This window comes from Alosa sapidissima, chromosome 15 (assembly GCF_018492685.1).
Source record: "Alosa sapidissima isolate fAloSap1 chromosome 15, fAloSap1.pri, whole genome shotgun sequence".
Classification (NCBI taxonomy): domain Eukaryota; kingdom Metazoa; phylum Chordata; class Actinopteri; order Clupeiformes; family Clupeidae; genus Alosa; species Alosa sapidissima.
The window spans coordinates 34,775,063-34,796,688 of NC_055971.1; the positions used below are offsets into that span (position 1 = coordinate 34,775,063).

Here is a 21,626-nt window from a genome sequence, read left to right on the forward strand (position 1 = left end):
ATGTTTATCTGCTCTTAATGCTTGTTAAGAGAGAACATTTATTTAGTGACGTAAGATGACACTCCCAAATATGCAGATCGGAACTGTCCCGTTTTGCTCCCATAGTAACAAGTTGCTAGTAGTCAAGGATCTTTGGTTTTACACAGCTGGAGTTGCTACAGCCAGCAGCTAATGTAGCCAGACAGCTAATGTAGCCAGCAGCTAATGTAGCCAGACAGCTATGCTACTCTGTTTCAGCCCCCCCCCCCCCCTGAGCAGGAATGTGACATTTTAAATGCTGGACACAGTTTGACTCAGGGCCATGTGACACCATCTGACAGAGGGGTACGGTATGGTGGGACAGGTCAAGGACATCCAAGTGTGTGTGTGTGTGTGTGTCCGGGCTCTTTTTGAATGTGGGTTTGGCAGAGGAGATTATACCAGGCTCTGGCCCTGTGATTGAGTGCGTGTGTGTGTGTCCTGGCTCTTTTTGAATCTGGGTTTGGCAGAGCTGCCACCTACCCCTGGAGTGGGGCAAATAGTTCAAAAGTCATTGGGGCATTTCATGTTCACTGGGGCATTTAATGTTTCATCATTAAGTTATGCTCTGTGAGTGTTATCCATATACAGTAACCAGGTGGCAGGTAGTGTATAACTATTGAAATCATATTCAAATATGTGTACATTCTCATACTAATAAAGCCTTAGTGTGTGTGTACATTCTCAGACTAATAAATAGTAAACCCTTAGTTTTTGTGAGTGTGTATGTGAGAGTAAGCGTGTGTGTGTACATTCTCAGACGAATAAACAGTACAGCGTTAGTGTGTGTGTGTATTTCCCTATGCAGCGCATAGACTCCACACACCCACAGGTAACAGAACACTGCAAATCTGATATTGAAAATATACACTATGGGCTACAGGATTATCTATAATATCTACACTATGGGCTACAATATCTATAATATCTACACTATGGGCTATAATATCTATAATATCTACACTATGGGCTATAATATCTACACTATGGGCTACAGGAATATCTATAATATCTACACTATGGGCTACAATATCTATAATATCTACACTATGTACCAACAAGGAGCACCCAAGAGCAACAGGGGCAAGGAAAAACTCCCTTACCAAGGAAGAAACCTTGGGCAGATCCACGGCTCAAGGGGCTAACCCAACTGCCAGGGGTCTTGGTGTGTGTGTTGGGGGGATGACAGGGGAGATGGGATAGTGTGCTGTGTATGTGGGGAGAGGGCAGTGTGCAATATGTGTGTTGGATAAGCTTCCTCATGACACAATGTGCTGTGTATTGGGGGGGGGGGCAGTGTGCTGTAAGTATGTTGGGGATGTGTGTTGGAGAAGCTTCCTGATGAAATAATGTGCTGTGTATGTAGGGGAGGGGGGGGGGGGGGGGGGGGGCAGTGTACTGCAAGTATGGTGAAGGGACTTACTATTGCAAGCAGAGTACTGTATGTATGATGTATGTGAGTGATGTGTGTGTGTGGGCAGGAGGGGAGTGGAGCAGTGACTGTGTGTGTGTGTGTGTGTGTAGTGTGTGTAGTGTGTAGGTGGGGGCAGTGTGCTGTAAGTATGTAGAGGATGTGTGTTGGAGAAGATCCTGAAGACAATGTGCTGTGTATGTAGGGAGGGGGGGGGGGGGGCAGTGTGCAGCAAGTAGAGGAGGCTTACTATAGCAAGCAGTGTGCTGTATGTATGTGAAGTGATGACAGTGATGATGTAAGTGTGTGTGTTTTTTGTGCGTGGTTTGGGGATGGGGGTGGGGTGGGGGGGCAGAAAGGCTAGGCAATCAAGGACATGGGTAGATAGATGGAGGAGAAATCAAAAATAATAAATAAAAAGTTCTATGGAGATGTGCAAAAGTCAGATGTGTGTGTGTGTGTGTGTTTTGACGTGTGATGAAATAAGAAAATAAATAAAAGGTCTGTAGCATAGGGAGAGGGATGTAAAAGTGCTAAAAGTCTTGTAGGTGTGTGTGTGTGTGTGTGTGTGTGTGTGGGGGGGGGGGCTCTTAGGAGTACTCTTCTGGAATAGATATCTTGTAGAGCAGGGAGTTGAGTTCTTATAGTACGTTCAGCTGAGCGCACTACTCTCTGCAGAGTACTAGAATCTCTTAGCCTGGCGGGGCCATCCTATATCATTGAGATGTATAGTCTGGCATCGAACCATTCACCACGTTTAATCCAAGGGGCGGGCAGAGAATTGTCTTTCAAACTGCCTAGGCATGCAATAGGCCAGCGCTACGACCATATCCGTATCCGGTCGGCAAAACGGCAAATACATCCTTCTTCGAAAGTAATGACTTAAGTGCATTGTGTTGCTCAACTTTCAAAGAAAAGCACAAGTCCAACTCCTCCAAAGTTGACGCCAACGCCGATTCAAACAACCGCTCTTCGTTCGCCATAGCCACCTTCCTTGTTGTTCACAGTCGCAGGACTGTCGTTATCCTGTTAAGCCCGCCTTAAGACTCTCTAACAAAATAGAGCGCTGTGATTGGAGAACATCCACGGTGCTAAGCCAATAGAAATCCCTATGGTTCGATACTAGACGTACAGGCTGAGCAAATTAATTTGCCGCCGCTATGGTGCGTCTAGATTTCTAGGCTAAGAATCTCTAACTGTGGAGTTCCCATACCAGGTGATGATGCTACCAGTTAGAACACTCTCAACCGCTGAAGTGTAGAAGGCCTTCATGATGGATGTAGAAACTTTGAATTTCCTTAGCTGACGAAGGAAGTATAGTCGTTGTCTGGACTTCTTCAGAACATATTGAGTGTTAACAGTCCATGTTAAGTCTTCAGTAATGTGGACACCAAGGTATTTAAAACTACACTATGGGCTACAATATCTATAATATCTACACTATGGGCTACAATATCTACACTATGGGCTACAATATCTATAATATCTACACTATGAGCTATAATATCTACACTATGGGCTATAATATATATAATATCTACACCATGGGCTATAATATCTACACTATGGGCTATAATATATATATAATATCTACACCATGGGCTGTAATATCTACACTATGGGCTATAATATCTACATTATGGGCTACAATATCTATAATATCTACACTATGAGCTATAATATCTACACTATGGGCTATAATATATAATATCTACACTATGGGCTATAATATCTATAATATCTACACTATAAGCTATAATATCTTCACTCTGGTTTTCAACAATATTCCACAAACAGCCCCAGGTACAGAGAGCCATAAACAGTCAACATGTCAACAGTCCAATAACTTCCAAACAACATTACACTTATGTGGTAGTGAGTAGAGGGCCCCTAAAGCCAAACCGAAGTATCCCGAGGTCTTTATGTGGTCGGATAGAAAGTCCAGAATGAATTTCATCAAGCCAGTACCTTTCCGGAAATGTTGCTGCTGCAGCTGGCGTCTTTAGGAGAAAGTCCGTAGGAGCCCATTGCCGAGTGTGGAGTAACACGCTCTGGAAATTCACAATTTCGTTGCCGTTTTTTTTTTTTTTTTAAAAACATAGTCCAGTATTTCTTTCGAAATTGAAATTAAGTTGTATGGACTTGACTATATATATATTTTTTTTTTTTTAAAACGGCGGTCAGCTTGGTGGTGAGAATGGGCTCCATCACATCCTCCTCCTTGACAATCAGCATGGGAGCTCCACAAGGTTGTGTTCTGAGCCCTCTCCTCTACTCCTTGTATACGCATGACTGTGTGGCTACACACAACACCAACACCATCATCAAGTTTGCAGATGACACCACTGAAATCGGTTTAATCACAAACAATGACGAAACAGCCTACAGAAAAGAAATCAACAACCTCATGAATTGGTGTAAAGGAAACAACTTGTCTCTGAATGTGTCCAAGACAAAGGAATTGATAGTTAACTTCAGGCGGAAAGAACAACAGTTTGAAGCCATTAACATCAATGGTGACACAGTGGAGAGGGTGAGAGACTTTAAGTTCTTTGGCGTTACCATCTCAGAAGACCTCACCTGGGACAGTCACACTCAGCACACTGTAAAATAAGGCCAACAACGTCTGTACCACCTCAGACGATTGAGAAAGTTTGGTATGCGACCCAAGATCCTGAGGTCTTTTTACAGAGGCACCATTGAGAGCATCTTGACTGGGACCATAACCGCATGGTATGGGAACTGCTCTCAATACAATAGAAAAGCACTTCAGAGAGTTGTGCGTACAGCACAGACCATATGCGGCTGTGACCTACCCTCCATACTGGAGTTATTTGAGGGAAGATGCATTAGGAACAACAATATTCCACAAACAGCCCCAGGTACAGAGAGCCATAAACAATAACATGTCAACAGTCTGTTGGTAAACAATAACTGTCAACAGTCTACTGGGGGGGGAATATAACAGGTCAGCCTGATGTAAAACAGTCACAGAATCCAGGGCAGCTGGCTTGCTAAGCTGTGCCATGTGTGATTTAGCATTGTGTGCTATTCCTGCGTCAGTCTTCGGATCACTGCGGAGCACTGGTAACGTGTTTGACCTTGTCATAACATGATCTGACCTGTCTAGTAGAGCCAGACTGTCAGCCCTTAATGACAGTAATTGGTCAGTAACTGGTTAGTAACTGGTCAGTAACTGGTCAGTAATTGGTCAGTAACTGGTTAGTAATTGGTCAGTAACTGGTTAGTAACTGAGGTGATCATGAGGTGAGCCTGTCTTGTCTGTGCTTCTCCACAGATCATATGCCCTCATGTCTATAAATACAACATTACAAATAAACAGAGGGCTTGAATAGACCAGTCACACATCACAAACACAGACCAGACCAACATCATAAACACAGGGCTTGAATAGACCAGTGACTTGGGACGAAAGGTCCTGCAGTAGGCTACCCAAAAGAGGAATCATTTCTGGTCACTTATCGCCGTTCCAAGGCATGTTTTCAGTTAGCAGAGGCTCGTGTATGTTAAGCCAGTCGACCTCGTATCACCAGGGACCGGACGGAGCTGGACCGGGTTACAGGGTCACTAACGGCCACCGCATGGCCACCAGAGAGGCGTGCAGAGGTAAAGTTCCAGGGCGGGACTTCCTGTGCCCCCCGGTGCTGGAGGAGCTGCTGCAGCGGTGCTGGACAGGGCTGCAACACGGACTTCCTGCCAGAGAGGAGCTCAACCAGACGCTCGAGTTCCAGAGCGACGAACTCCGCTGGACCGCGCAGAAAAGGGGTGCGTTGCTATGACTACAGTCACACGTTGTCTTGGAGCAGAAAAGGGGTGCGTTGCTATGACTACAGTCACACGTTGTCTTGGAGCAGAAAAGGGGTGCGTTGCTATGACTACAGTCACACGTTGTCTTGGAGCAGAAAAGGGGTGCGTTGCTATGACTAAGTTTTAGCTGTGTGTGTATGTGTGTGTGTGTGTGTGTGTGTGTGTGTGTGTGTGTGTGTGTGTGTGTGTATGTGTGCGTGTGTATGTGTGTGTGTGTGCGTGTGCGTGCGTGTGTATGTGTGTGTGTATCAGTGTTGCGCGGGTTTGGTCACAAGCTCGGTGGCACTTACAGTTGCCCATACAGGCAACCACACAGCCACAGTTGAGGAGGAGTGAGCATCCCTTGCTGGCATCTTCCAGATCTGTCCAATATGGCACCCAGACTTTGGTTCTGTCATTCCATTCCCAACCCCACTCACTGGGGTCTGGAATCTCTGGAGTTTTGGAGAGGGACTAACCTGACTCCGCCAGATGGATTGCTTCGCATTTGCTCCGCATATCCGTCTGGGAACTTTCCGATGGAGAACGTTTGGAAAAGGGGCGATAATACTGGTTAGCTGATTGGATAAAGCATCCGTCTATCACAACAATCCCCCACCAAGTTTTCATGGTAGGCTACACATCTGAAGAAAGCATATTCCTTCTCGTTAAGTAACTAAGATTCAGTGCTACCAAACACTAACTGAACTGGCCGTGGAGGATATCTGTGTCCTTCATTCCTCCCAGCTACATTGCAGAGACTCCTAGCTTCCCCAGGAATACTAAAATATATTCGGATAAAACTTCAGCGATAGCTATGCTCATCTCATCCGTGGAAGTCGCCATGTTGTTCAGATTGAACGGTAGCTTATCGTTGCGTAACACCTAAACCCGCCTCAAAACCAACGCTGATTGGACGTTCGTTTGGCGAACTGCTCCAAATTTTCTTTTATCGGAGAGATGCCAGACTGATCTGCGAGTGAAAATCTGAAACTCGCGAGATCAGGATGGTCTCACGAGGCTAGGGTGGGACTGCTTCCAGACAAAAGCTGCAGTGTGCAGGGCACGCTTTCCATGCTGGAATAAGCCATGATGGGTCGGGGGGATTGAATCCAGGGATTTGAGGCCATGAGTGAAAAGAAGCTTCCGGGTTTCATTGACTGACTCGACACCGCAGTTCTTACTATACATGAGTACAGTCCAGCGTTTGAGAACTTGCATGTGCACTGATTCCAGTGTGAGGCTGGTTGGGTCTTGGGTGATCAGAATGAGGGTACCGGTGACTTCTGGGTAAGCTGCCCATGCATTCCATGCTTTTTTTTTGCCAATTCCATACATTGCTGATACAACGTCACATCATGTGAACGCGTGGAAGAGGGGCAGTGCTTGGCTTTTTTGAGGTCCCAGACTTTTTCTGAGATGTGGTGGATTGGGATATCTTTATCTGCCTTCCCTGATCCAAATCCAATCCACAGCTCTGAGAGGCCTCAAGTCCCTGGATTCAATCCCCCCGACCCATCATGCCTTATTCCAGCATGGGAAGCGTGCCCTGCACACTGCAGCTTTTGTCTGGAAGCAGTCCCTCTCCAAAACTCCAGAGATTCCAGACCCCAGTGAGTGGGGTTGGGAATGGAATGACAGAACCAAAGTCTGGGTGCCATATTGGACAGATCTGGAAGATGCCAGCAAGGGATGCTCACTCCTCCTCAACTGTGGCTGTGTGGTTGCCTGTATGGGCAACTGTAAGTGCCACCGAGCTGGACTTTGCTGTACCACATTGTGCAAGTGTGAGGGAGGCTGTACTAATAATGATGAAGAGTGAAACCAAAAATCTTTGAATAAATACATGATGTTTAAGCAAAGTCCTTTTAGGCAAGTCCCTCCACTCTGCATATTGCAATGCTTTTTGTGCACTCATCGGGCATCCATTTCGGCAAAAATGCGCGTGCGCAAGGTTTCACGACCCCAATCTTGCTCCAGCGGTGATATCACAACACATGATTGGCACGATGTCTTCACAACACACCACATTATTGGCTCAATGTATTCACAACACAGCACATGATTGGCTCAATGTATTCACATGTCAATATTTTGCCGCGGAAGGGGTGTGATTTGCGTAGACAACTGCCATATTGCCGTTACAAACTAAGCTCATGCATTTCTATGGAGGATTTTTTGAGTGCTGTGTCTCCTCATTAGAAAGTCTATGGTTTTTCCTGTTATTTGACTAAAATATAATATTGATCCTTAAAGGAATTATCCGGAGTAAAATGAACTTTAGATCAATTTACGGATGATTGGGAGTACATACGTTGAGTTGACATCAAAATCATGTCATTCGGATGTGTTTTGAGAAAGTACGATTTTACCGTTTTTAGTCAAAACTCGTTAGCCTGGAAGTGACCAGGGCAAGTCATTTCGCCGCTACAAAACGCTATTTTTATACCTCTTCTACAGTTCCAAACAACATTACACTTATGTGGTAGTGAGTAGAGGGTCCCTAAAGCCAAACCGAAGTATCCCAAGGTCTTTATGTGGTCGGATAGAAAGTCCAGAATGAATTTCATCAAGCCAGTACCTTTCCGGAAATGTTGCTGCTGCAGCTGGCGTCTTTAGGAGAAAGTCCGTAGGAGTCCATTGCCGAGTGTGGAGTAACACGCTCTGGAAATTCACAATTTCGTTGCTGTTTTTAAAAAAAAAAAAAAAAACATAGTCCAGTATTTCTTTCGAAATTGAAATTAAGTTGTATGGACTGGACTATATATATATTTTTTTTTTTAAATGGCGGTCAGCTTGGTGGTGAGAATGGGCTCCATCACATCCTCCTCCTTGACCATCAGCACGGGAGCTCCGCAAGGTTGTGTTCTGAGCCCTCTCCTCTACTCCTTGTATACGCATGACTGTGTGGCTACACACAACACCAACACCATCATCAAGTTTGCAGATGACACCACTGAAATCGGTTTAATCACAAACAATGACGAAACAGCCTACAGAAAAGAAATCAACAACCTCATGAATTGGTGTAAAGGAAACAACTTGTCTCTGAATGTGTCCAAGACAAAGGAATTGATAGTTAACTTCAGGCGGAAAGAACAACAGTTTGAAGCCATTAACATCAATGGTGAGACAGTGGAGAGGGTGAGAGACTTTAAGTTCTTTGGCGTTACCATCTCAGAAGACCTCACCTGGGACAGTCACACTCAGCACACTGTAAAATAAGGCCAACAACGTCTGTACCACCTCAGACGATTGAGAAAGTTTGGTATGCGACCCAAGATCCTGAGGTCTTTTTACAGAGGCACCATTGAGAGCATCTTGACTGGGACCATAACCGCATGGTATGGGAACTGCTCTCAATACAATAGAAAAGCACTTCAGAGAGTTGTGCGTACAGCACAGACCATATGCGGCTGTGACCTACCCTCCATACTGGAGTTATTTGAGGGAAGATGCATTAGGAAGGCAAAACAAATCTTGAATGATCCTAGTCATCCCAACCATGAACTATTTGAGCTATTACCATCTGGCAAACGATATAGAAGCTTGAAAGCTCGTACCATCAGACTCCGAAGTAGTTTCTTTCACCAAGCAGTTAGATTGTTGAAGACAACAAGGCACTTTTGTTCTCCCCCCCCCCTTTTTTTTTCTACAAACACACACACACACCCTTTCATTTATTTATTTTTTGAGGAGAAAAAACACAACAAATTTTACATATTATAAACCTATAATGAGATGTAATAAAAGAAATCTTGAATCTTGATTAGCGATTGTTTGTGCGTGCCTGTGTCTTAGGGACATTGGAAATGCACTTCAATGGCCTCTTGGCTAGACGGACCTGCAGAGCAAATCCCAAATTTGTAATCAATTAAAGCAAACAAATCAATTTTATCATGAAAATCCAGTAAAAATACACAAGAATGCACTGGACTAGAAACATTTGTTCATTGCACTCCATCAGAGAAATACCAAACCAGTTACTCTTTATCATTTAATACCAAACCAGTTACTCTGTATTATTTAATACCAAACCAGATATCATTTAATACAAAACCATATCTAATTGTGATGGCTTAGGTGGTGTTTGCGTTTGTATTTTATTGACTGTGCTAAAAATGGAACAGGTCATCGTGGGTTTGCTAATGGGGAGCAAAAGTTCAACCTATTTGCGGCTGCAGACAATAGTACATCTGCTCCCAGACCACTCCACTGCTCAAAGGGGGGGGGGGGGGTGTCTGCTCCCAGACCAGACCACTGCTTACATGGGGGGGACCTGCTCCCAGACCAGACCAGACCACTGCTTACATGAGGGGGATCTACTCCCAGACCACAGACCACTCCCTCCACTGCCCTGGGAGCTCTGATAGGACAGAGCTTTGTGGTCAGCTAGTCCTCTGTTGTCTCCTGACCAGTCCTCTGCTGACCAGTCCTCTGTTCTCTGTTGACCAGTCCTCTGTAGCCCAGTCCTCTGTTGTCTCCTGACCAGTCCTCTCCTGACCAGTCCTCTGTTGACCAGTCCTCTGTTGTCTCCTGACCAGTCCTCTGTTGACCAGTCCTCTGTTGTCTCCTGACCAGTCCTCTGTTGACCAGTCCTCTGTTCTCTGTTGACCAGTCCTCTGTTGACCAGTCCTCTGTTGTCTCCTGACCAGTCCTCTGTTGACCAGTCCTCTGTTGACCAGTCCTCTGTTGTCTCCTGACCAGTCCTCTGCTGACCAGTCCTCTGTTGTCTCCTGACCAGTCCTCTGTTGACCAGTCCTCTGTTCTCTGTTGACCAGTCCTCTGTTGACCAGTCCTCTGTTGTCTCCTGACCAGTCCTCTGTTGACCAGTCCTCTGTTCTCTGTTGACCAGTCCTCTGTTGACCAGTCCTCTGTTGTCTCCTGACCAGTCCTCTGTTGACCAGTCCTCTGCTGACCAGTCCTCTGTTGTCTCCTGACCAGTCCTCTGTTGTCTCCTGCAGGCCTGTGGTCTCTTGAGTACAGACGGGAGCTGACCAGTCCTCTGTGTGTCGCCGCGGCAACGGGCTACAGTGACTGTCTGCGGTTCTTGCTGGAGCACGGCGCTCGGCCGAACCTGCTGACCGGCGGTCGCACGGCGCTGCACGAGGCGTGTGTGAACAACGCCACCGAATGTGCCACGCTGCTGCTGGAGCATGCCGCTGACCCCAACCAGCTCACCGAGGAGGGCCTGGCCCCGCTACACCTGTGCACACACGCCGAGTCACTACGGTAACCGCTGCACCTGTGCACACACGCCGAGTCACTACGGTAACCACTACACCTGTGCACACACGCCGAGTCACTACGGTAACCACTGCACCTGTGCACACACGCCGAGTCACTACGGTAACCACTACACCTGTGCACACACGCCGAGTCACTACGGTAACAGTGCAAACACGCCGAGTCACTATGGTAACCACTACACCTGTGCACACACGCCGAGTCACTACGGTAAACACTACACCTGTGCAAACACGCCGAGTCACTACTGTAAACACTACACCTGTGCAAACACGCCGAGTCACTACGGTAAACACTACACCTGTGCAAACACGAGTCACTACGGTAAACACTACACCTGTGCAAACACGCCGAGTCACCCTGGTAACAGCTCACCTGTGCAAACACGCCGAGTCACTCCGGTAACAGCTCACCTGTGCAAACATGCCGAGTCACCCCGATCAGGGATGGATTACTGCACGGGCCTACCGGGCCCTGAAGCCCAAGCCTTTGCATGGAATCACTGCCTCAATATCAACAAATCAGGATGTAGGCTATGAACCTGATTGAATTTAGTATTGGCCATCCCCAAAATGCACCAGAATACAGGAAATCACATCAAACAAATAAAAAATCTTCTGGGGGAGGACCCCCAAACCCCCCCTCCCACATATGCGACAATTAGTGGGGGGCCTTTAATACATCTGGGCCCAGGGGCCCAAAAGTTCATAATCCGTCCATGACCCCGGTAACAGCTCACCTGTGCAAAAACGCAGAGTCACCCGGTAACAGCCTAATGAGTTGTTGGTGAAAGCAAATGGGGAACATGGGTTCTGAATGAACACGATATATCGGCGGCCGGTATATTATTGCCCCTATAAGTAAAAAAAAAATTAAATATTATTATTATGTTATTAATATCGTTCCAATGCGGCGATATTTTTAAGCCCTAATTTCCCCAACTATGTAAGGACTGCCTGGCTACACTGAGCTTCTTGGGCTTGGTTAGCTCACTTGGCTGCTTCCTCAAACTAATGTGGCAGTGTGGATGTATTTGACCATTCTAACAAGATGTTGATCTGCGTTAGCCTAGAAATCTAGACGCACCCTAGTTACATTTGCTGCCAGGGCTAGTCTAGCAACTCTCCGTTGGCTTGTGAGCTCGAAAAATGTAACTTCTATCAGGCCAATCAAATTGTGTATAGAGTCGTTAGGCGGGCTTAACATAATGATTGATGGCAGAGTTGCAACGGTTTGGCTTGAATTCCCTGCTACTTGAAAACAAATAAGATGGATGTTGCTGTTGGCGAACAGTGTGACACGAGTTAAGCTTTTATTAAGTTGGCTCCGCTCCGCTGATGGGAAATGCATGGGACTCATAGCGCTGTCCTATTGCGTGCAGAGGGAATTTGAAAGACAACAACCGATTATCCCGCCCCTCGGACTGAGCACTGGGAACGGTGAGTGCCCAGACCCTACATTTTAATGTGGGTCTGGCTCGTCAGGCTAGATCTGCGTCCTTTGTAGCTCTCGTAAATGCTCCTCCCTTGAGCTTATGGAGCCCAGCCTACCTAGAGCAAATTGCTGGTGTGTCTGCGCGTTACCGCAGTAATTGGGAAAAAAATAAACAAACCCCTTGAAGGGATGCCTCGGTAGACACAACTTTATTCCATGATCATTTGTTGGAACTATGCATAAGTTTCCCATATCACAAACTCTGATTTGGTCGCCAGCTTTTTTCCAGCTTCTAGCCGCTTATCTCCGCTCACTATCTTGTTGGCTGCAAAAACTCACTGACTGACGATGTCATGTTCATCACACATACTGCTATTTTGTGTGTGTGTGTGTGTGTGTGTGTGTGTGGCCACACATACTGCTATTTTGATTACTAGTTTTGCTGCTGTACCATTGAGGCTTATTATGACCGCCGCGCAGCGAAGCGGCGGTCATATAGGTTTAGTCAGATTTTTTTTTTCTTTTTCGCATGCCCAAATTTCCGTCAATGATTCCCGGGACACTGAAAGACCGGGGTACACGAAACTTGGTGGGCATGTAACCCCACATGGATAGCATGGAATCATCGTTTTTCGTTTTGATCTGTAGCCCCCCCGCTGGACTGCACCCCCCGAAAGGAGGGTAGGGCAGACACAGTTTTCTGTGAATATCTCGAGAACCGTAGGGTTTAGGAGGACCATTTTTTTTTTGTATGTTGATCTCAAGGGGCCATGTCAACCCATTCCATAACCACTCATTTCATGTATAGCACCACCTAGTTAAACACAAAAAAGTAAAAATGAGGTGTTGTAATCGCAGGTATCTGTGACCTAACATAGTCAAAACTGCACGAAATTGGAAGTGTAGGATCATTATGACACCCTCTGTATGCACGCCAAGTTTTGTGGAATTCCGTTCATGGGGGGCCACACAATAAATTAATTTATGTTACTATACACCAACTGGCCTGTAGGTGGCCGGAGACAGTTTTCTTCGTTTTTCGTTTTGATCTGTAGCCCCCCCGCTGGACTGGACCCCCCGAAAGGAGGGTAGGGCAGACACAGTTCTCTGTGAATATCTTGAGAACTGTAGGGACTAGGATGACCATTTTTTTCCGTATGTTTGCCTCCAGGGGTCATGTTAACCCATTTCATGTGCACACATGTGCACAAACAGATACACACACACACACACATACATTCACAGTAATCATACGTATGACACATACTCACACAGTAGACATATGTACGCTTGCATGCACAGGCACATACGCAGGCACACACAAGCACACACCCACCCACACACATAACATAAACATGTACATGCACACATGCACACAATTCAAGAATTTCTCAGAATTATGAACAGGCAAGATGGAGGTGGGGTTGTATAAAATGAATTTTACATGTAAAATCTATTAACTAATCATGTTTTGGTACTTGTTGTCTAGCAGATACCAGTGAGAATTGAGTGTGGATAATGCAATTTAGTGAGACAGTTAGAATCATATAGGCCTTTCAGCGTGATTTATTTTTGTGGAAAAATGTGCTGGACTGGGCGGCGGTCATATTTTGTACCGCTCTGCGGTACATCTAGTTATGAATTCTGTCTGTCATTGGTGGTATGCTTATTAAATGCTGTCCCCTTCACTTTTCACACATTTTTATCGTTATCGTTAATATTATCGGTTATCATATCGGTTATGGTATCGGCAACAACAAACCGATAAATTTCAGTTATCGTTATCCGCATTGGCCAAAACAAACCCATAAATATCGGTTATCGGCATCGGCCAAAACAAACTGATAAATATTGGATATCGTTATTGGCCCTAAAATTCCATATCTGTGCATCTCTACTCCTGTAGCCTCCTGTCTTGTGTGTGATGATGAAGGTCGTGCTAACGCTAGTTTTGCTAATGCTAGTTTTGCTTACGTTAGTTTTGCTCTTGGCTGTAGCTGTGCTAAGCTTCTGGTGCGCTCCGGTGTGTGCGATGATGAAGGTTGTGTGTGTGATGATGAAGGTCGTGTGTGATGATGAAGGTCATGCTAACGCTAGTTTTGCTCTCTGCTGTAGCTGTGCTAAGCTGTGTGTGATGATGAAGGTCGTGTGTGTGATAATGAAGGTTGTGCTAATGCTAGTTTTGCTCTGGACTGTAGCTGTGCTAAGCTGTGTGCATAGGTACCAACTCTCACGCATTGGCCGTGAGACACACGCATTTGATTAGTTTCACACACTCACACGCCACACCCCCGATTTCTCACGCTGAAGTGTCAACCCGGTCGGTCAGATGCCTGAAAAATGAGTTTAGCCTATCTATAGATCTACCTGTTGAGCCACGGTTATGCTTTCAGAGACGGTGAGAGGGTTCAAGAGCACCCCCTGTCTGTGGAATTTTCTAAATTTTCTCTCATTTGCGATATACTTCAGAAGCCGTCCCAGGCGCATTCCCCCGCATTTCCCCGGCTGCAGGTATGCTTTGAGTATTATTGAGTATTTTTCACGCTGAAGTGTCAACCTGGTAGGTCAAATACCTCGCAGATGAGGTTCAACTAAACTAAACCTATACATATGATATCACACATCAGGTGAACGTGCGGAATCTAAGCTTTCCCATGATATTAGCGCCAAGTTGCTGTGATAAATGGTTCGCGAGAAAATTAACATTGAACCGAGGTGCAATTTAGGCTAATCATATTTGGATTTTGCACACAGTGCACACCCATTACTCTCGGTTTAATATTTCACTAACCCTTCACATAACACGTGGCAAACCCAATATCACAATAAACAGCAAACCGTACCGAATACGAGGATATAAAGCATGCCTCTGTGCAATAAGTGGTTCCTGAGTAATCCGGTTTTGAAATTGCAACACATTTCTACATAGCCTCATTGGGGCGAAATTATAATGTATTCTAATGTAAACTATTTGTCAGTAGGCCTACATACATTTTTGTAAATTGCTCAGCCATAGATTATCCCACCATCATGGTTCTTATATTGTCAGGTTCCAGCCAATCCCATTACAGATAAATTAATATATTTATATTGGCATGCTTCCTAGTGACATTAATGCAAAAATATGAAGAAAATCAAATAACGAGACACAAATATTGATATAAAGCCTGACATAAGCCATATGCAAACATTCACATCATGCAGATATGGGTACATCCTGAAAAAGGAATAGCATGTAGGCTATAGGCTATGGCCATTACAATGACCAATATATTATCTTAAATAAACCAGCTGAATAACACAGGTGACCACTTCTGCATAATTTCATTGAGTGCTGAAATGTACACACATTTTTGAACATTTCTGAACTGTGAAATGTAGCATATGTTTTTGTGGTTGTGAACTTATTGCAATATCACCATAACTATTCCACCTGTGTGTGCATGGTTATAATTCTGAAGTGCAAAATAGCTTAGGCTACAGCACAAATATTTCCATAAAAATAAGCAAGTTTGACCTCTGAATTTATTTTGAAAGTGCACCTGATTGATGCATTTAAAAGTTAAAATATACAAACATTTCTTAAATTCTTACAAAACACCCACCCACTTTTTAAAATTGTTAGTTTAGACCCCCATTTAATTAATTTCGTAGGCTGGCTTTATTTTGTTATATAGAAGTATCTAAATAACCTGTTAAAATGTACCAGAATTCAGGAAATTGCATCTAGTCCAAAACATTTTTTCTGGGGGAGGACCCCCATACCCCCCCTCTGAAATGTCCCACCCACTTTTACAATGCCTCCGACGCCCATGGTCCTAGTAGTAGGCTAGATCCTTTTGATACCAATGTTCATTTAACTCTGGGACCCTGGTCCCAGGGATGGATTACTGCACGGGCATTCTGGGCCCAGACCCAGGGGCCCAAGGTGTCAGGGTGCCCTGAAGCCCAAGCCTTTGCATGGAATCATTGCCTCAATATCAACACATCAGGATGTAGGCTATGAATCTGATTGAATTTAGTATTGGCCATCCCCAAAATGCTAGCCTGACGAGCCAGACCCACATTAAAATGTAGGGTCTGGGCACTTACCGTTCGCAGTGCTCAGTCCGAGGGGTGGGATAATCGGTTGTCTTTCAAATTCCCTCTGCACGCAAAAGGACAGCACTGAGTCCCATGCATTTTCCCACCAACGGAGCTAGTTGGCTAGTTCAAACTTTTGCCATCTCAAAACAAGCGTAACTCGTGTCACACTGTTGGCCAACAGCAATATCCATCTTCTTTGTTTTCAAGTAACAGGGAATTTAAGCCAAACCGTTGCAACTCTGCCATCAATCATTATGTTATGCCCCCCTAACGACTCTATAGACGATTCTATTGGCCTGATAGAAGTTTAATTTTTCGAGCTCACAAGCCAACGGAGAGTTGCTAGACTAGCCCTGGAAGCAAATGTAATTTGCTGCCGCTAGGGTGTGTCTAGATTTCTAAGCTACCAAAATGCACCAGAATACAGGAAATCACATCAAACAAATTAAGAAAATTCTGGGGGAGGACCCCCAAACCCCCCTTCCACATGTGCGACAATTAGTGGGGAGCCCTTAATACATGTGGGCCCAGGGGCCCGAAAGTTCATAATCTGTCCATGCCTGGTCCCTACACCTGAGAACCACTGATGTACGTTTTTTTTTTACTGTACGGTATAATGCTGAATGAGCCAAACAAAAATTTCCGCAGCAAAATTTTGGTTGGCCCCACCAAATCTCACTCCAAGGTTTTTTGAAAAGTTGGCAGCCCTGTGTGTGTGATGATGAAGGTCGTGCTAACGCTAGTTTTGCTCTCTGCTGTAGCTGTGCTAAGCTGCTGGTGCGCTCCGGTGTGTGTGATGATGAAGGTCGTGTGTGTGATGATGAAGGTCGTGCTAACGCTAGTTTTGCTCTCTGCTGTAGCTGTGCTAAGCTGCTGGTGCGCTCCGGTGTGTGTGATGATGAAGGTCGTGTGTGTGATGATGAAGGTCGTGCTGACGCTAGTTTTGCTCTGGGCTGTAGCTGTGCTAAGCTGCTGGTGCGCTCCGGTGTGTGTGATGATGAAGGTCGTGTGTGTGATGATGAAGGTCGTGTGTGTGATGATGAAGGTCGTGCTAACGCTAGTTTTGCTCTGGGCTGTAGCTGTGCTAAGCTGCTGGTGCGCCACGGCGCCAAGGTCAATGTGCTGAGCGAGGACGAGGAGACTCCGCTGCACGTGGCGGCCCGACGCGGCCTGCCCCAGCACGTCCAGCTGTACCTGCGCTACGGCGGCCAGGTGCGCCAGCGGAGCGCCCGCGGGGAGACGGCCCTCGGTGCGGCCTGTGGCGCGGAGCGCTTCCACAGCGGGGACGAGGAGGAGGACAGGTACGTCCAGGTGTGCAGCCTCCTGCTGGACTACGGCGCTGATGTTAACCAGGTGGACGAGGATCGCCGTGGCCCGCTGCACAAGGCCGCTCGCAACGCACAGCACCGGCTGGTGGAGCTGCTCCTGGAGCGAGGCGCGCAGGTCAACGCGCTGGACTACAACGGCTGCTCTCCACTGAGCAACGCGCTGCAGAACGCCATGGTCAGGCAGCGGTGCCGGCCGCACACCGTCGTCCAGATGCTCCTCAACCACGGATCCATCAATGTGTGGCCTGGGGCTCTGCTCAAGGTACACACACACACACTCACACACACACTCACACACACTCACTCACTCACACAACCACGGATCCAGTGTGCACTGCAGTGCAGTCTTAATGAAAAGGCTACAGAATATCCACAATGGTTATTATGAACCTGTAATGAGATGAGCTGTCTGTGCCACAGGTGCTGGTGTGTTGTGCATTAGCCCCTAAAACGGTGGAGATCGTGTTCAACTCCTACGATATGATGCCCGTTACATACAAATGGCTTGCGGCCATCCCAGAGGAGGCACATCAGGTCAGTCAGTGATTTTCCATCCTGTTTATGGCCTCTGCTGTCTGTAGTACTCAGTGCTAGAGGTTAACAGAACACATATAACCACAGAGTGAGAGTCACACCCTCCCCCTAACCCAATATAACCATAGTGAGTCACACCCTCCCCCTAACCCAATATACCCAGAGTGATCAGTCACACCCTAACCCTAACCCATGCTAAGCATGCTGTGCTGTGCTGTGCCTTGCTGTGCTGTGCTGTGCTGTGCTGTGCTGTGCTGATGATGCGCCCCATCCAAAACACACAACATGGCACTTGCACTTGGCTCGCGTACACATTTTGCTACGCAAGTAGTTCATGTAGCTTACGGAGGCTATGAATCAGGCCAATTGCTTTGTTGTGAGACTGGTAACGTTAAACACAGTGATGTTTTGACATGAGCTGTGATGTCATGTGATGTTTTGACCTGTGAGCTGTGATGTCATGGGATGTTTTGACATGTGAGCTGTGATGTCATGTGAAGTTTTGACGTGTGGGCTGGGATGTCATGTGATCCCCACAGTGATGTTTTGACATGAGCTGTGATGTCATGTGATGTTTTGACATGTGAGCTGTGATGTCATGTGATGTTTTGACGTGTGAGCTGTGATGTCATGTGCTCCCCACAGATGCACCCGACCTTTTACGGGTCCCTGTTTGCTCTGGAGAACACGGCACGCAGCCTCCAGCACTACTGCCGCTCGGTGCTGCGGAGGCATTGTGAGGGGCACTGCCACAGGATCTTTCCTCAGCTCCCCATTCCAAAGACCCTGAAGAACTATCTGCTGCTGGAACCACAGGGCTTTGTATATTAGGCCGAGCAGTAGGAAGCTGGTGGGAAACTGGTGGGAAGCTGGTAGGGAGCTGGTGGGAAGCTGGTGGGAAGCTGGTAGGAAGCTGGTAGGGAACTGGTAGGAAGCTGGTGGGAAGCTGGTAGGGAACTGGTAGGAAGCTGGTAGGAAGCTGGTAGGAAGCTGGTAGGGAACTGGTAGGAAGCTGGTAGGAAGCTGGTAGGAAACTGGTAGGGAACTAGTAGAGAACTGGTAGGAAGCTGGTAGGAAGCTGGTAGGGAACTGGTGGGAAGCTGGTGGGAAGCTGGTAGGAAGCTGGTAGGGAACTGGTAGGAAGCTGGTGGGAAACTGGTAGGGAACTAGTAGAGAACTGGTAGGAAGCTGGTAGGGAACTGGTGGGAAGCTGGTAGGAAGCTGGTAGGGAACTGGTAGGAAGCTGGTGGGAAACTGGTAGGGAACTGGTAGGAAACTGGTAGGAAGCTGGTAGGGAACTGGTAAGAAACTGGTAGGAAGCTGGTAGGAAACTGGTAGGAAGCTGGTAGGAAACTGGTAGGAAGCTGGTAGGAAACTAGTAGAGAACTGGTAGGGAACTGGTAGGAAGCTGGTAGGAAACTAGTAGGAAACTGGTAGGAAACTGGTAGGAAGCTGGTAGGGAACTGGTAGGAAACTGGTAGGAAGCTGGTAGGAAGCTGGTAGGAAACTGGTAGGAAGCTGGTAGGAAACTAGTAGAGAACTGGTAGGGAACTGGTAGGAAACTAGTAGGAAACTGATAGGAAACTGGTAGGAAGCTGGTAGGAAACTGGTAGGAAGCTGGTAGGAAACTAGTAGAGAACTGGTAGGGAACTGGTAGGAAGCTGGTAGGAAACTGGTAGGAAGCTGGTGGGAAACTGGTAGGGAACTGGTAGGAAACTGGTAGGAAACTGGTAGGAAGCTGGTGGGAAACTGGTGGGAAACTAGTAGAGAACTGGTAGGAAACTGGAAGGAAACTGGTAGGAAACTGGAAGGAAACTGGTGGGAAACTGGTAGGAAACTGGTAGGAAGCTGGAAGGAAACTGGTAGGAAACTGGTAGGAAACTGGTAGGAAACTAGTAGAGAACTGGTAGGGAACTGGTAGGAAGCTGGTAGGAAGCTGGTAGGAGCCTGTTGGAAAGGGCTCACTAGTTGCTCAGGTGGCTGGTACAGTGAACTAAAGTTAAAGGCAGGCGGGCCCACTAGGTTAAAGGCAGTGTCAGAATTTCTTGTGGAAGTTTTTGTGGAATTCAAAAGCCAAACAAACACACTCCCTCTCTCCCTTTCTGATTAGTCCCAGAGACCCACCCCTCTCCACACCCACACGTCACATGTTCCTGTCATGTCACATGTTCCTGTCATGTCACGTCACATGTTCCTGTCATGTCGGGCCTCAGGCTGTTTCCTCATCTGCTGTTGGCCCTTTTGCCACTGCTATAGATCCCTGGGTACTAACAGGAAGACACACACTCTTTTCCACACACTCTATTCCACACACTATTCTCCACACTCTTTTCCACACACTATTTCACACACTATTCCACACACTCTTTTCCACACACTCTTTTCCACACACTGCTCACTCTACCTTTGCTCACTCTACCTTTGACTTGGATGTTGGATATCACTTTGTATGTGAACTGCAGTAGTGTATTAGTGTGATATTATACATCTCTATTTCTGTATTAGTGTGATATTATGCATCTCTATTTCTGTATGTGAGTGTGATATTATGCTTCTCTATTTCTGTATTAATGTGATATTATACATCTCTATTTCTGTATGTGTGATATTCCATATTGCTGCTTAGTGGTTGTGCTCCAGGTACACAAGTGAAGAATGACCCCTGCTGGTGACCAGCTAGAGACCAGCTAATGCTAGTAGCTGGTTTTAGCTGGTCTTCTTCCAGCTCTTGCTGGTCTTTGCTGGTGTAGTTGGTTAGGCCACCAGCTGGATATGCTGGCGTGACCATCTGAGGAAGCTGGTCATGCTGGTGTGACCAGCCTGTCATGTGAGATACAGCTGGTGCAAGATGGTCATGCTGGTTTGCTAGAATGACCAACATAAGCTGGCATGGCCAGTTAAACCAGCAGTGTAGACCAGCAACAACAGCTAAAATGAGCAAACAAGCAACAAACAACAAGCAAAACCAGTTGAATCACCATCATACACTATGTAAACCAGCTGAAGGTATAGTCAAGTCAAAGTCAAAGTCTGCTTTATTGTCAATTTCTTCACATGCCCAGACATACAAAGAGATCGAAATTACGTTTCTCACTATCCCACGGTGAAGACAAGACATATTTTACCAATTAAGTCCACAGACAAACATAACATTCAAGTAAACAATAAAAAGTAAATAAGAAGGCACATACAATGAAGAAATAAGAGCAGCAAAATTGGGTTGAAATTGTGCAATTGTGCATAGACAGTCAATATAATAGTGCAAAGTCAGGCCAATAAATGGCTGAGGTAGTTCTGTTTGACCTAAGTAAGCAAGTGGCATAGTGGTGCAAGTTATGTAAGAGCAGCAGAAGTGTGTTGTGTTTTCAGGACAACAGGACAACAACAACAAGTTACAAAGTGTGCAAGTGTACAAGTGGAGTAGTGCAAGGCAGCCATTGTGGGTCCAAAGTCCAGGATGTTATGTAGCTGAGGGTGGAGGGGGGAGAGAGTTCAGCATCCTAACAGCCTGGTGTATGAAGCTGTTGGTGAGTCTGGTAGTGCGGGAGCGCAGGCTTCTGAACCTTTTTCCAGAGGGCAGTAGATCAAACAAATTGTGAGCGGGGTGACTTGCATCACTCACAATTGTGGTCGCCTTGCGGGTGAGGTGGGAGGTGTAAATGTCCTTCAGGGAGGGGAGTGAAGCACCAATAATCCTTCCAGCTGTGTTCACTATGCGCTGCAGGGCTTTCCTGTTGTATTCAGTGCAGCTTCCGCCCCAC

The 21,626-nt window shown here is 46.4% G+C and overlaps 1 protein-coding gene across 2 annotated transcripts; it reads left to right on the plus strand.

Moving 5' to 3' along the window:
* The first annotated feature begins 4,782 nt into the window (after positions 1–4,782).
* LOC121684685 (ankyrin repeat and SOCS box protein 18-like) lies at positions 4,783–20,639 on the plus strand. 2 transcript variants are annotated; one of them, XR_006023170.1, is made up of 6 exons: positions 4,783–5,215; positions 10,201–10,468; positions 17,083–17,593; positions 17,752–17,865; positions 18,511–19,551; positions 19,600–20,639. XR_006023170.1 is itself a non-coding variant. In XM_042064759.1 (5 exons), the coding sequence occupies exons 1-5, from the start codon at positions 4,927–4,929 to the stop codon at positions 18,694–18,696; spliced, it is 1,368 nt and encodes a 455-aa protein (XP_041920693.1). In that variant the 5' UTR covers positions 4,783–4,926; the 3' UTR covers positions 18,697–20,639. The 2 variants fall into 2 exon arrangements, 1 of the variants encoding a protein (XP_041920693.1); XM_042064759.1 differs by having other exon boundaries at positions 18,511–20,639.
* The last annotated feature ends 987 nt before the right edge of the window (positions 20,640–21,626 follow it).

Bases quoted from the DNA above. Each gene is read 5' to 3' on its own strand.
- LOC121684685 (XM_042064759.1), top strand. From the start codon at position 4,927: ATGTTTTCAGTTAGCAGAGGCTCGTGTATGTTAAGCCAGTCGACCTCG. The intron at 10,469-17,082 runs GTAACCGCTGCA...TCTGGGCTGTAG, and splicing joins ACACACGCCGAGTCACTACG to CTGTGCTAAGCTGCTGGTGC. The intron at 17,594-17,751 runs GTACACACACAC...TCTGTGCCACAG, and splicing joins GGCCTGGGGCTCTGCTCAAG to GTGCTGGTGTGTTGTGCATT.